Below are 13,595 nucleotides of genomic sequence, written 5' to 3' on the forward strand. Positions count from 1 at the left end.
GTGTTTGAACTATACATAGAAATGGATAGGGAGCCAATCAAGAGTCTTGAGAAGAGGCTTAATGTGAGTGTAGCGACACTGGCAGAATATAAGTTGTGCTGCAGAATTTTGAACAGATTGAAGGAAAGAGAGATGGTTTAGTAGAAGACCTGCGAGAAAGCAAGTTGGAGTAATCTAGGTGTGAGGCGATGTGTTAAGCGTTTTGATAGTGTGCTCAGAAAGAAAAGAATGGATTTTTGGTGATATTATAGAGTAAGAAACAAGAAGCTTTAGCAGTCTATTGGATTTTCACAGAGAGAAGAGTCAAAGATGACCCCAAGGTTGCGAGCAGATGAAACAGGAGGATGAGTGTGTTATCCACAGAAATAGAGAATGGGGGACGAGGAGAGGTGGGTTTAGGGGGAAAGATAAGAAGCTCAGTCTTGGCCATGTTCAGTTTTAAATGGCGGTGAGACATCCATGCAGCAATGTCAGATATGTGGATCACTTGTTCAGTATCCGTGTTATTTTAATCATTCCTATGATAAATGTACCTCCCTAATCTTTTATTTGTCTTCTGTCTGTTTTGAATTAATTGTAAACTCTGTTGAGCAGGGACTGTCTCTTATGTGTTTGTTACTGCATACATCGAGCAGTGCTGTAGAACTTAGTAGTAGTAGTAGTAATTTGGGATCATAACTTTCCAAATCAATCCATATGGGAGTATTGTAAAAAAAAATTCAAATGGGCCACTTTTTTAGATTTAGAGACTTAGGAGAAATAATTCCTAGATATTAACAAGTAATCTATTGGCTTTTGATATAGGGATATAACATAGTAACATATAGTAACATAGTAGATGACGGCAGATAAAGACCTGAATGGTCCATCCAGTCTGCCCAACCTGATTCAATTTAAATTTTTTTTTTTTTTTTTTTTTTTAATTTTTTCTTCTTAGCTATTTCTGGGCAAGAATCCAAAGCTTTACCCGGTACTGTGCTTGGGTTCCAACTGCTAAAATCTCTGTTAAGACTTACTCCAGCCCATCTACACCCTCCCAGCCATTGAAGCCCTCCCCTGCCCATCCTCCACCAAACGGCCATACACAGACACAGACCGTGCAAGTCTGCCCTGTACTGGCCTTAGTTCAATATTTAATATTATTTTCTGATTCTAAATCCTGTGTGTTCATCCCACGCTTTTTTGAACAGTCACAGTTTTACTCTCCACCACCTCTCTCGGGAGCGCATTCCAGGCATCCACCACCCTCTCCGTAAAATAGAATTTCCTAACATTGCCTTTGAATCTACCACCCCTCAACCTCAAATTATGTCCTCTGGTTTTACCATTTTCCTTTCTCTGGAAAAGATTTTGTTCTACGTTAATACCCTTCAAGTATTTGAACGTCTGAATCATATCTCCCCTGTCTCTCCTTTCCTCTAGGGTATACATATACAGGGCTTCCAGTCTCTCCTCATACGTCTTCTGGCGCAAGCCTCCTATCATTTTCGTCGCCCTCCTCTGGACCGCCTCAAGTCTTCTTACGTCTTTCGCCAGATACGGTCTCCAAAACTGAACACAATACTCCAAGTGGGGCCTCACCAATGACCTGTACAGGAGCATCAACACCTTCTTCCTTCTACTGACTACGCCTCTTTTTATACAGCCCAGCATCCTTCTGGCAGCAGCCACTGCCTTGTCACACTGTTTTTTCGCCTTTAGATCTTCGGACACTATCACCCCAAGGTCCCTCTCCCCGTCCGTGCATATCAGCTTCTCTCCTCCCAGCATATACGGTTCCTTCCTATTATTAATCCCCAAATGCATTACTCTGCATTTCTTTGCATTGAATTTTAGTTGCCAGGCATTAGACCATTCCTCTAACTTTTGCAGATCCTTTTTCATATTTTCCACTCCCTCTTCGGTGTCTACTCTGTTACAAATCTTGGTATCATCTGCAAAAAGGCACACTTTTCCTTCTAACCCTTCAGCAATGTCACTCACATACATATTGAACAGGATTGGCCCCCAGCACCAAACCCTGAGGGACTCCACTAGTCACCTTTCCTTCCTTCGAGCGACTTCCATTAACCACCACCCTCTGGCGTCTGTCCGACAGCCAGTTTCTGACCCAGTTCACCACTTTGGGTCCTAACTTCAGCCCTTCAAGTTTGTTCAACAGCCTCCTATGAGGAACTGTATCAAAGGCTTTTGCTGAAATCCAAGTGAATTACATCTAGCATATGTCCTCGATCCAGCTCTCTGGTCACCCAATCAAAAAATTCAATCAGGTTCGTTTGGCACGATTTACCTTTTGTAAAGCCATGTTGCCTCGGATCCTGTAACCCAGTGGTTCCCAACCCTGTCCTGGAGGAACACCAGGCCAATTGGGTTTTCAGGCTAGCCCTAATGAATATGCATGAAGCAAATTTGCATGCTTATCACTTCCATCATATGCAAATCTCTCTCATGCATATTCATTAGGGCTAGCCTGAAAACCCGATTGGCCTGGTGTTCCTCCAGGACAGGGTTGGGAATCACTGCTGTAACCCATTAGATTCAAGGAAGTACACTATCCTTTCTTTTAGCAACACTTCCATTATTTTTCCAACAACTGAAGTGAGGCTCACCAGCCTGTAGTTTCCTGCTTCATCCCTGTGACCACTTTTATGAATAGGGACCACATCCGCTCTCCTCCAATCCCCAGGAATCACTCCCGTCTCCAGAGATTTGTTGAACAAGTCTTTAATAGGACTCGCCAGAACCTCTCTGAGCTCCCTTAGTATCCTGGGATGGATCCCGTCTGGTCCCATCGCTTTGTCCACCTTCAGTTTTTCAAGTTGCTCATAAACACCCTCCTCCGTGAACGGCGCAGAATCTACTCCATTTTCTCGTGTAACTTTGCCAGACAATCTCAGTCCTTCTCCAGGATTTTCTTCTGTGAACACAGAACAGAAGTATTTGTTTAGCACATTTGCTTTCTCCTCATCACTCTCCACATATTTGTTCCCAGCATCTTTTAGCCTAGCAATTCCATTTTTTATCTTCCTCCTTTCACTAATATATCTGAAAAAATTTTTATCTCCCTTTTTTACATTTTTAGCCATTTGTTCTTCCGCCTGTGCCTTCGCCAAATGTATCTCTCTCTTGGCTTCTTTCAGTTTCACCCTGTAGTCCTTTCTGCTCTCCTCTTCTTGGTTTTTTTTATATTTCATGAACGCCAACTCTTTTGCCTTTATTTTCTCAGCCACTAGGTTGGAGAACCATATAGGCTTCCTTTTTCTCTTGTTTTTATTGATTTTCTTCACAAAAAGGTCCGTAGCCATTTTTATCGCTCCTTTCAGCTTAGACCACTGTCTTTCCACTTCTCATGTCCTCCCATCCTAACAGCTCTTTCTTCAGGTACTTTCCCATTGCATTAAAGTCCGTACGTTTGAAATCTAGGACTTTAAGTATCATGCGGCCGCTCTCCACTTTAGCCGTTATATCAAACCAAACCATTTGATGATCGCTACTACCCAGGTGAGCACCCACTCGAACATTAGAGATACTCTCTCCATTTGTGAGGACCAGATCCAATATCGCTTTTTCCCTTGTGGGTTCCGTCACCATTTGTCTGAGCAGAGCCTCTTGAAAGGCATCCACAATCTCCCTACTTCTTTCCGATTCCGCAGACGGAACATTCCAGTCCGCATCCGGCAGGTTGAAATCTCCCAACAGCAGAACCTCCTCTTTCCTTCCAAACTTTTGGGTGCAATCTCTATTCTGCAAGTACCTACCAAGTCTAATGCTTTTCAGATGTAAGGAATCCCTTTGGTTTCATTAGTTTTAGCTGAGGGAAACTAGCAGACTTGTCAAATAGAGGATAATCTCTACCCCCATCACTGTTATACAGTAGATCCTTTATATTTCATCAACTTCTTTGATAGATGGATATAATTGTTTGCAGTATACGTTACACAATATAGTATCTTTTCTAAACCAGTGTTTCATCTGAAGTCGGTCTTGGAGTATCCCCTTGCCAGTTAGGTTTTCAGGATATCCACAATGAATAGACATGAGAGTGGTTTGCATACATTGTCTCCATTGTATGCAAATCTTTTCCATGCCTATTCATTGTGGATATCTTGAAAACCTGACTGGCAAGGGGATACTTGAGAAACACTGTACTAAACTATTTATCTTCCAAGTATGCCAGTGATGGTGTAGAGCATTGGTCCCCAACCCTGTCCTGGAGGACTACTAGCCAGTCAGGTTTTTGGGATAGCCCTAATGAATATGCATGGGGCAGATCTGCATTCCTATCATCTTCATTACATGCAAATGTCTTTCATGCATATTCATTAGAGCTATCCTGAAAACCTGACTGGCTGGTGGTCCTCCAGGACAGGTTTGGGAACCACTGGTGTAGAGTCTACTGTCCTCTGGGTCTTCATAGTATCCATAGGCCTAAAAGAGAGGTCCTCCAAAATATACAATATGCCCACATCAAATCTATTCAGTACCTGTAATTGCCCTTTTTGTAATATGGGAACCAATACTTGCAGTGCTCCAGGATACACATCTTACCAATGCTTTCCTGAGGTTATGTCACAGTAAAATCATATATCAGACTGGACAATACACTTTGTGCTAGTGCAATTGTTGAAAACCTTTTCAGCTGTGCTGGATTAATAATTTACACGTACACTCGCATGAGTGACAGACATTTTCAAAAATTTAGTTTTACTAAAAGCAAAGTTGATTGAATTGTAAAGCAATTCAATCAACTTTGCTTTAACAATAGTTATGGTCCTTTTTACTCAAAAAGTATTATATATAACTAGTCTGTTTCATGTGTAAGTTATCTTTTGTATATTTGCATATATTTATATTTGCATATTTATAATAATTATTTGTATACTTTGTATATTTTGAAAAATAAAAAATTTATTAAAAAAAGTATTATATAAGGCAATAACATGTTTTACTTACACTTAAGTAAATTTTTTAATGTGTTCTGTACTGTACCTTTTACTTAAGTATTAAAATATACATTTATTTTTACTTAAGTACTTTGAACAACACTGCTGCTCTCTTCCTTAAATAGACCACCAATTCATACGTGATCAAATAGGTGTAGGAGATCTAATACACAGACCCAGTTTTGGCCCCTTTTTCATGCTTACAAGATTCTCCCAAAAAGAAAAAGTTACTCTGTAGTCAGGGATATAACACTTCTTGGCTAGCATAATGTGATATCAAGGGGCTCATTTTCAAAGCCTTTAGACACACAAAGTACCAAAGGTTTCTATGGTACTTTCTCTAAGCGCTTTGAAAATGAGCCTCTTAAGTTTTTAAAGTAATCATTGAAATGTGTTCCCCAAGTGAGGGATGCCTTGCAGATAGATATGTATGGAAGTGCTGAATATGGGAGCTGATCTGTAATGTAGAGGCTGCCAAACCTCCATCCTATTCATATACATAATAATCAAAGTATAACCTGTCCGCCTTCTATTAAAGTTTCTAGACTGCAGAGCCTCCCATTTTGGGGGGCATTGCAAGCCACAGCAAGACCCAAAAACATCAGATTTCATGCCCAAGAACTCCTGTACAGTATCCCTACTTATACACCTATATGCAGCTATATAATTATATAAAAGCCTCCTCCTATGTTTATATAAAACTTTATATGCAGAAAAACCTTTGCTCATTAAGAAGATAATCTTATAAAGTTGTACTGCTTGGCAATGATGCTGCACATCTGCTGGTTTGGTCTTTTTGAACCCTAGTGTCTGTATTCTTCTCATACTCAGCTTCTTAAGATGATCTGCTAGGCCTAGGTCTAGCTCACTTGGCAGACAGTTTTCCAAAAAGCTTCAAAGCTTTTTTACTTCATCAAAAATTACAAAGAGTAGGGAGACACTCAAAGTTACAGGGAAATACTTTTAAAACCAATAGGAGAAAATGTTTTTTTTTCACTGAGAATAACTAAACTCTGGAATGCATTGCCAGAGGATGTGGTAAGAGTGGTTAACGTAGCTGGTTTTAAAAAAGGTTTGGCTATGTTCATGAGGAAAAATCCATAGTCTGCTGTTGAGATAGACTTGGGGGAAGCCACTGCTTGCCCAGGTGTTGGTACTTGTGACCTAGATTGGGTATCATGAAAATGGAATTCTGGGTTAGATACACCATTAGTCTGACCCACTAAGGCTATTCATATTCTTATTCTAATTGTTTCAGGTAGGTCAGTAATCTTGCAGAAGCAGTTCTCCAAATCTTTTGTTGTTGTGTAGATTTGCTGTATTTTGAGAAAAAATTCAGTGACCTCAGATGGCCCTGTCTTGCCCATTGTCTAGGCCTGATCATGCTTTCTTTGATTTTTGTCATCTGTACATTAAGATTCTCAAATGTTTTATGAATTGTCTATCTTCCCATTAAATGTAGCTTCTAGTGTGTCAACAACTTCCTTGGCTAGTTCAGATATAATTGTACTTGTCAAAGTAGATCAAGTTTCCATGGAGTGATCCCCCATTTTTGACTCATGAGATTTTTGCTTTGCCCTTATCTTTGCCATGGTTTGGTGCCATAGTAGACACTTCTTTTTTTCCCCCCCCCTCCCCCCCCTTTTTGTAATGGGTCTGTAAACTGAGACTGAGAATGTTTTTTGTAAAATTTATGCTGGGTGGTTCAAAGAGCAACACAGATGTAAACCTGTGACCTGGAAAATTAGAATGTCATCCTCTCTTCCTGGTCGCATCATATGATTTGTAACATATCTTAAAATTTTATGTAATGAATAAAGGAAATGACTGGCCAAGCATGCCATGATCCAGATTGTTTGTGTCCTTTTTAGAAGCTTGCAGTATAATTGATTTTGTTTTTGAGAAGATAATTCTTCCATGATAGTGATTTGTTTCTATATGATACCGCCAGTAGTTGTACAAATCTCTTCCTTTTTTTTAGGTTATTACATCGTATTGTCCAGCTAATAATGAACCAATAGCAAGAGTTCGACAGGTAAGGATTTTATATTTACTTTTCCACCTACCTCTGGAAGAAAAGATTTCCACAAAATAGTAAGTGTATGTTGTATTCATTTTTATTCTCTCGTTAAAACCTTCTGCCTGTGAGGAGATCTTTATTTCAGCCTAGATGCATTCCATAGATGTCCATGCTGACAGATAAAGGACTATTTGACTTGTACAATATGCCTATTCTACTCTAGCTAAGGAGGTCTCGGATATATAGAACATTTCTTCACACTGCATAGTTTTGCACTGAATTCATCACCTCCACATAATTCTTTGCAAATAATGGTGGTGGTTCTCTCAGACCCCTACCCACCACTCATAATCATGTTTGTGCAGCAAGAGGAGGCAAACAGTTTGCACATTGGCTGTGTCCTCCTTCTCTGCAGTCCTAGGTATCTCATTGTAAAACTGAAGGGTGGTATATAATTACCTTCAAAAACATGCTGCTGTATGGCATTCCGTGCAGTTCAAATGAGCAGTCAGGCCCAGGATGGCAGAGGAGGATGTGGCTCAATGTACAGCCATTTGCCACTGCCTCTTACCACATCATGGGATGATGGTATGTATCATTGGGTGGAGCAAAATGAGGGGTGGTCTACTGCAGAATTGAGTACTGAAGCAAGCTGCTGAGGGGGGGGGTGCCATAGGATGGGGCTGGAGCAAGTTGGCTGGGTTGTACCTCCAGGATTTGGGGGGTTGGGAAGCATGCGTCTTGGGTGGGGCTGGAGAAAGTTTGTGTTGCCTCAAGGGGTAATGAATGAAGGAGGATAGTTGGAATATGTGCATAGGGTTGGGGCAGAAATTGGGGACAGCCAAAACTGAGGATCTTGCTGACAGTTACAGAAAGAGAACTAGTGAGAATACATCTTGAATATTGTGTGAAATTCTGGTCACCCCTTCTTAAAAACGATGTAGTAGAACTGGGAAAGGTATAGAAAAAGGCAATTAGAATGATTAAGGGGAAGGAAGGATTCTCATACAAGGAAAAGCTTTGAGAAGAGAGACCTGAAGGGGAGATATGATAGACGTTTATAAAATCCTGAAGGTAGCGGAATAGCTAAATACAAATCAGTTGTTTATCAAAAAATATAAAGGCTATGGGACACTTCATGAAGTTACATAGTAGTACATTTAAAACAAATAGGAAAAATATATTTATTACTCAATGTATAGTTAAACTCAAACTTGTTTCATTGCTAGAGCAAGTGATAAAAGTAGTTAATGTAATTGGAGTGTTTAAAAAGATTTGGACACATTCCTGGAAGTAAAGTGTGCTCACTTTTTTTCTTTTTCTTTGATTCCGTCCTCACTTTTTTTTTTCTTTTGTTGGTAAAGTCTATATGCCATTATTAAAATAGACCTGATGAAAACCATGTCTTATTCCTGAGATTAAGTAGCTTTGAATTTTGCCATTTTTGGGGACTCTGGATCAAAGTGGAGTCTGCAACAGCAACGGCAGCAAAAACCTCAGACTCCTGCTGCATCCCAAGGCCTCTCAGTCTTTTTGACCATCTAACACAGAGCATAACCTCAATCATTCTGCCTCTGTCCTCTCCTCTCCCTATTGGGGGTTGTCTCCATCATTTTTACCAACAATGGGAGTTCATTACATCTGACCTCTGGGTTCTCAGTATCATCGGGGAAGGTTACTCTCTTCACTTCATCCAGGTTCCACCAGATCTTCCCCAAGAGAGTATCCTTCCAATTCGTCGCAGACCACCTTTCTTCTTCAGGAAGCTCAAGCTCTGCTTCGTCTCCGTGCCATCAAGGAAGTTCCCCTGGAACAGCAGAGCACGGGGTTTTACTCCCGTTACTTCCTTGTCCTGAAGAAGACGGGAGATCTGTGACCTATTTTGGATCTCGGAGCTCTCAACAAATTTCTTGTCAGAGAAAAATTTCAGATGCTGTCTCTAGCAACCTTGTATCCCCTTTTAGATCACAACGATTGGTTATGTTCTCTGGATCTCAAAGAGGCATACACACACATCCACATTCATCCAGCCTCTTGCAAGTTTCTCAGATTTCGGGTGGGAAATCATCATTTTCAGTACAGAGTGCTACCCTTCGGCCTGGCATCATCTCCCAGAGTTTTCACCAAGTGCCTAGTGGTGGTAGCAGCAGCTCTGCGCAATCATGGTCTTCAGGTTTTCCTGTACCTGGATGACTAGCTCATCAAAGATTCAACGACTCAGTGGACTATTTGGTTCCTCCAAAGTTTGGGTTTTGAAGTCAACTTTCCGAAATCCCAGCTACAGCCCTTTCAGACTCTGCAGTTCATTGGAGCTGTACTGGGCACTGTGCAACTAAGAGCATTCCTTCCACAACAATGTCAGGATGCTCTCATTCAACTTTGTAAAAAAGTATCATCCCTCACTGCACTCTCAGCAAGACACATGATGGTTCTGCTAGGTCACATTGCCTCTACATTTCACATGACTCCTTTTGCCAGATTTCACCTCAGTGGACCCTGGCATCTCAGTGGGCTCAGGCTTTCGACCCACTCTCTCAGCACATTACAGTGGTGGATGTTCTCTTCCAATCTCTCTAGAGATTTACTGTTTCAAACACCCCCTCATCAGAAGATCCTCATGACAGATTACTCGACCTACGCTTAGGGGGGGGTGCTCATCTCGATGGTCTTTGTATTCAAGGACATTGGTCTAGCACAGATCGTCGGTGTCGCATAAATCTGTTGGAACTCAGCGCAATTTTCAGTGTCTCAAAGCTTTTCAGCATCTTCTTCGCTATCAAGTAGTCCTCATTCATACAGACAATCAAGTTGCCATGTACTACGTCCACAAGCAGGGAGGAACAGGATCTCTCCCTTTTTGCCAGGAAGCTCAGAAGGTTTTGAATTGGGAAATTCTTCACAACACCTTTCTGAAAGCGATCTACATTCAAGGAGAGAAAAACTGGTGGACAAATTGAGTTGTCTTCTGTAACCTCACGAATGGACGCTCAATTCGTCGCCTCTCCATCACATTTTTTCTCAGTGGGGAACTCCTCAAATAGATCTCTGCATCTCCCCACAACAACAAACGCCTTAGTTCTGCTCCAGGATATACTCTCCTCACTGTCTGGAGGCAAATGCTTTTCTTCTGGAATGGACGAATCGGTCTCTGTATGCATGTCCTCCATTTCCTCTCATTCTCGAGACACTCGTCAAACTCAAACATGAACATGTCACCATAATTCTGATAGCTCCTCGGTGGCCCAGACAACCCTTCTACTTCAACTCAGCAGCAGGGAGCCATTTCTTCTACCTGTTTTTCCGTCTCTGCTTACACAGAGTCAGGGATCTTTGCTTCATCCCAACCTGCAGTCTCTGCACCTGACAGCTTGGTACCTTTCAACATAACTGCCAATTTACAGTTCTCTCAATCTGTCAAGGACATTTTAGAGGCTTCCAGAAAGCCTACTACTAGGCAATGTTACAACCAGAAATGGACTAGGTTTTCTGCTTGGTGCACCATTCATCACAAGGAGCCTCAATCTACCTCCTTGTCTTCAGTTTTGGATTACCTGTTGCATTTATCCCAATCAGGACTCAAATCTACATCCATTTGAGTCCATCTTGGTGCAATTGCTGCTTTCCATCAGCCTATAGAAGGGAAACCCCTCTCTGCTCATTCTGTGGTTTCCAGATTCATGAAAGGACTTTTCAATGTCAAGCCACCTCTCAAACTGCCTTTATATTAAAATCCTCTATCTAATCTCGCAAACATTGACTCTATATGAACCTCATTCTCCTATGATTACCCCCTCCCTATAACTCAACTCGGCATCCACTCCCTGCAGTCTGACAGAGCATGCAATAATGCAGAATGAGCACACGCCATTAAGGGTCCCAAAATTTTAGGAAATGCTTTTTGGCAAGCAAACTTGTATTAACAACAGTGGATTTATCCATACACGTCAGTTCATGCATCAGGTTTCAATATAGCACAAAGGTCCTTAAGTCACTGTAATAGGATTCATCGCTTAGCCACCAAACACGTTTTACATAGAAGCATAGAGGACATCCCACACCTCTTCCACATTGTCGTTCATAAGATCCAACAAACTTCTGTGAAGGGTGGCTTCAAAGGTCAGATCATATATTTGACCCAGATGCAACCACAATGTTTTCCAAAATCCCCAAATCATAGGGCATTCCTTTATACAATGCTTGAGTGTACCTTCCATGACATGATACTTTTTTAGATGTTTTCTATCGGTGAGATGCCCCATTTTCTTTGCTGTAGAGGGGTGCATGTAAATTCTTAGTACAAATTTGTAATGAAACTCATGAAGTTGCAAGTGTAATTGTTAAAATAGTTGCTAATTGGCATTATCTGATAATTAGCTATAACTGGTGGTGATTGGCATCGAGTTGTATAACTGTCCTTAGTTGAGTTTTACAGACTGAGCGTGCAAAATCCAAAGCATGCAACTGCAAGGGAGGTGGGGACCTGGGTTGGTCAGGGCTGTGCCTAGCACTTATGCTTGTAGGTTATAGAATATTATTAACTACACACCTAAGTGACAACACTTAGATGTGAACATTTACACCAGCCACTGAACCAGCATAAGTGCTCGCACCTAAAGTTAGGTTTGTAACACTGGATTTACACTAGCATTCTGTATATTGGCAGATGTATTATATTTGTACTTAATGTGCATCTAACTTTAGGCAACCTATAAAGAATTATCCCCATAGAGTGCAACTACAGAGTAGGGGGAGTACATGTAGATACGTGTGGATGGGGCTCCCCGTTACATATCTAACTTATAGCATACCATTAGTTGCCCATGCCTTTGTCTCATTTGGGCGCCTGCAGTTACATCAGGTCTATGGCTGGTGCTGGGTTACACTAATATTGTATAACGGAATTTGGGTGCCCAGAAGTTGTTACAGACTAGGCTCTTACCATGTGGCATCAGGAGCCTAAAACAAGGTGCCTACTTTCAGAATTGCCTCCTAAATGCACAGATTCATGAACTAGTTACATAACACAACATATATCTTTACAGTATTTATATAGCACGAGTGCCTTTCGGTTCAAGGCGATTTACATAAAAATGGCCGAGAAGAGTCGGTGAGCTACATTAAAAGAGAACTGAGGGCCTGGAGGATCGCAGAGAAGGAATTAAGAGGACCTAACCGAGAAGGGAGGTTAATAAATAAGTAAGAGAGTTCATAGTCTGAGAGTAGCAACATGGAGTCGAGTTGATCAAGGTTTTGGTCTTGTGTATCTGCAAAAGATCTGAATTAGTACAGGTTTGAAATATGTGGGCAGGAGTGCCACGTGTAGGAGCTTCAAGTGATTTGTCCATGCATGTCTCTGTTACTATTTACAAGTTTCACCATTTGTGTGTAGACAACTGTGTGTTTAGTGTGTCCCTACCTTTTTCAGAAAAGCCCCTTTAAATTTTTGCAACATCTGTGTCGTCTGTTTTTTTTCTTCATTGTAGGCCAGCCTGGAGGACTATGAAGAAACTGTAAAGAAGGCCAAAGATGCATGGAAAATTTGGGCAGATGTAAGTTCTTGTGAGATTTTCATGTGTTAAAAGATGAAACTTTGTCTAAGAGTTTCACATGAGGGTGTACCATGCATCCACTGCATTTAGTATTGCATCACTGGAAGAAATGAACTTTCTCCATGGTGTTTGATCTGTCCTAGTATTTAAATTCTTATGTTCTTATGAGTTCAATACCCAGCAACTAAATTCTGCTGTATGTTTCTTGGTCTTTCTATAGATTCCAGCACCAAAACGTGGAGAAATTGTACGTCAAATTGGAGATGCCTTAAGAAACAAGATCGACCTTCTTGGGAACCTGGTATGTAATTGAAGTATTAAAAGATCTCTTTGCTAGGGTGCATGTTTAATGTGAGTGGCTGGAGCTGGGTTACTTGGCTTTTTATTTTATAGACATGCAGAACACATGGAATTAGTTTTTGTCTCTAGCCAGTAGAGTCTCGAGCTGGGATGGATACTTTAGGTGTTGGGTGTTGTATGTTGATTCTGCCTGATGTGGAGACTGCCAGATTGTTGAACAGCTGTTCTAGTTTTTGTGGTGGTGCTTTTTTTTTTTTTAAATCTGGAAGTAGTAGAACATTCTTTCCTAGCAACTTTTTAAAGTACATGTAACATATAGTATCTCAGTATTCTCCCTAGGGCCTTTTAGCCGGGCGGTCCACCCGGGTAATTTAGATGACCGCCCGGCTATCATCCGCTGTGAATTCTGCTGCTGCTGCCGGTGCTGCTCAACACACACACAAAAAAAAAATGGCTTGGAGATTTCACACCTTAGCCCATTGCGAACTTATGCTCTGGGGCTCTAATGTGAGCATGCCTGCTTCCCTTCTCTTCCCTCCAAAACCAGAAGTTATGTCCGGGGGGTGGGGGAAGAGAAGGGAAGCCGGCATGCACATGTTAGAGCCCCGAAGCATGCATTCGCTATGGGCTAAGGCGGAAGACAGGTCAGTGAAGCTTACAATTTGCTCTTCTTGCTGCTGGGTCCTGCCTACTTACTGTTTCCGCGAAGGCAGGACCCGGCAGTATTTCCCCAATAGGTCGATTGTGATCGATGGCAGAATTGATGTCGGGGAGAGGAATGCT

General features: G+C 41.4%; 1 protein-coding gene across 1 annotated transcript in view; it reads left to right on the plus strand.

The window, feature by feature from the left end:
* Window positions 1–13,595, plus strand: part of ALDH7A1 (aldehyde dehydrogenase 7 family member A1) — a 117,751-nt gene that overhangs the window by 14,543 nt on the left and 89,613 nt on the right. The window contains exons 2-4 of the mRNA XM_033928987.1: window positions 6,925–6,978; window positions 12,447–12,512; window positions 12,733–12,813. Coding sequence (XP_033784878.1) covers window positions 6,925–6,978; window positions 12,447–12,512; window positions 12,733–12,813 — 201 coding nt within the window. The remainder of the gene's footprint in view (window positions 1–6,924; window positions 6,979–12,446; window positions 12,513–12,732; window positions 12,814–13,595) is intronic.

Source organism: Geotrypetes seraphini, chromosome 1 (genome assembly GCF_902459505.1).
Source record: "Geotrypetes seraphini chromosome 1, aGeoSer1.1, whole genome shotgun sequence".
Lineage (NCBI taxonomy): Eukaryota > Metazoa > Chordata > Amphibia > Gymnophiona > Dermophiidae > Geotrypetes > Geotrypetes seraphini.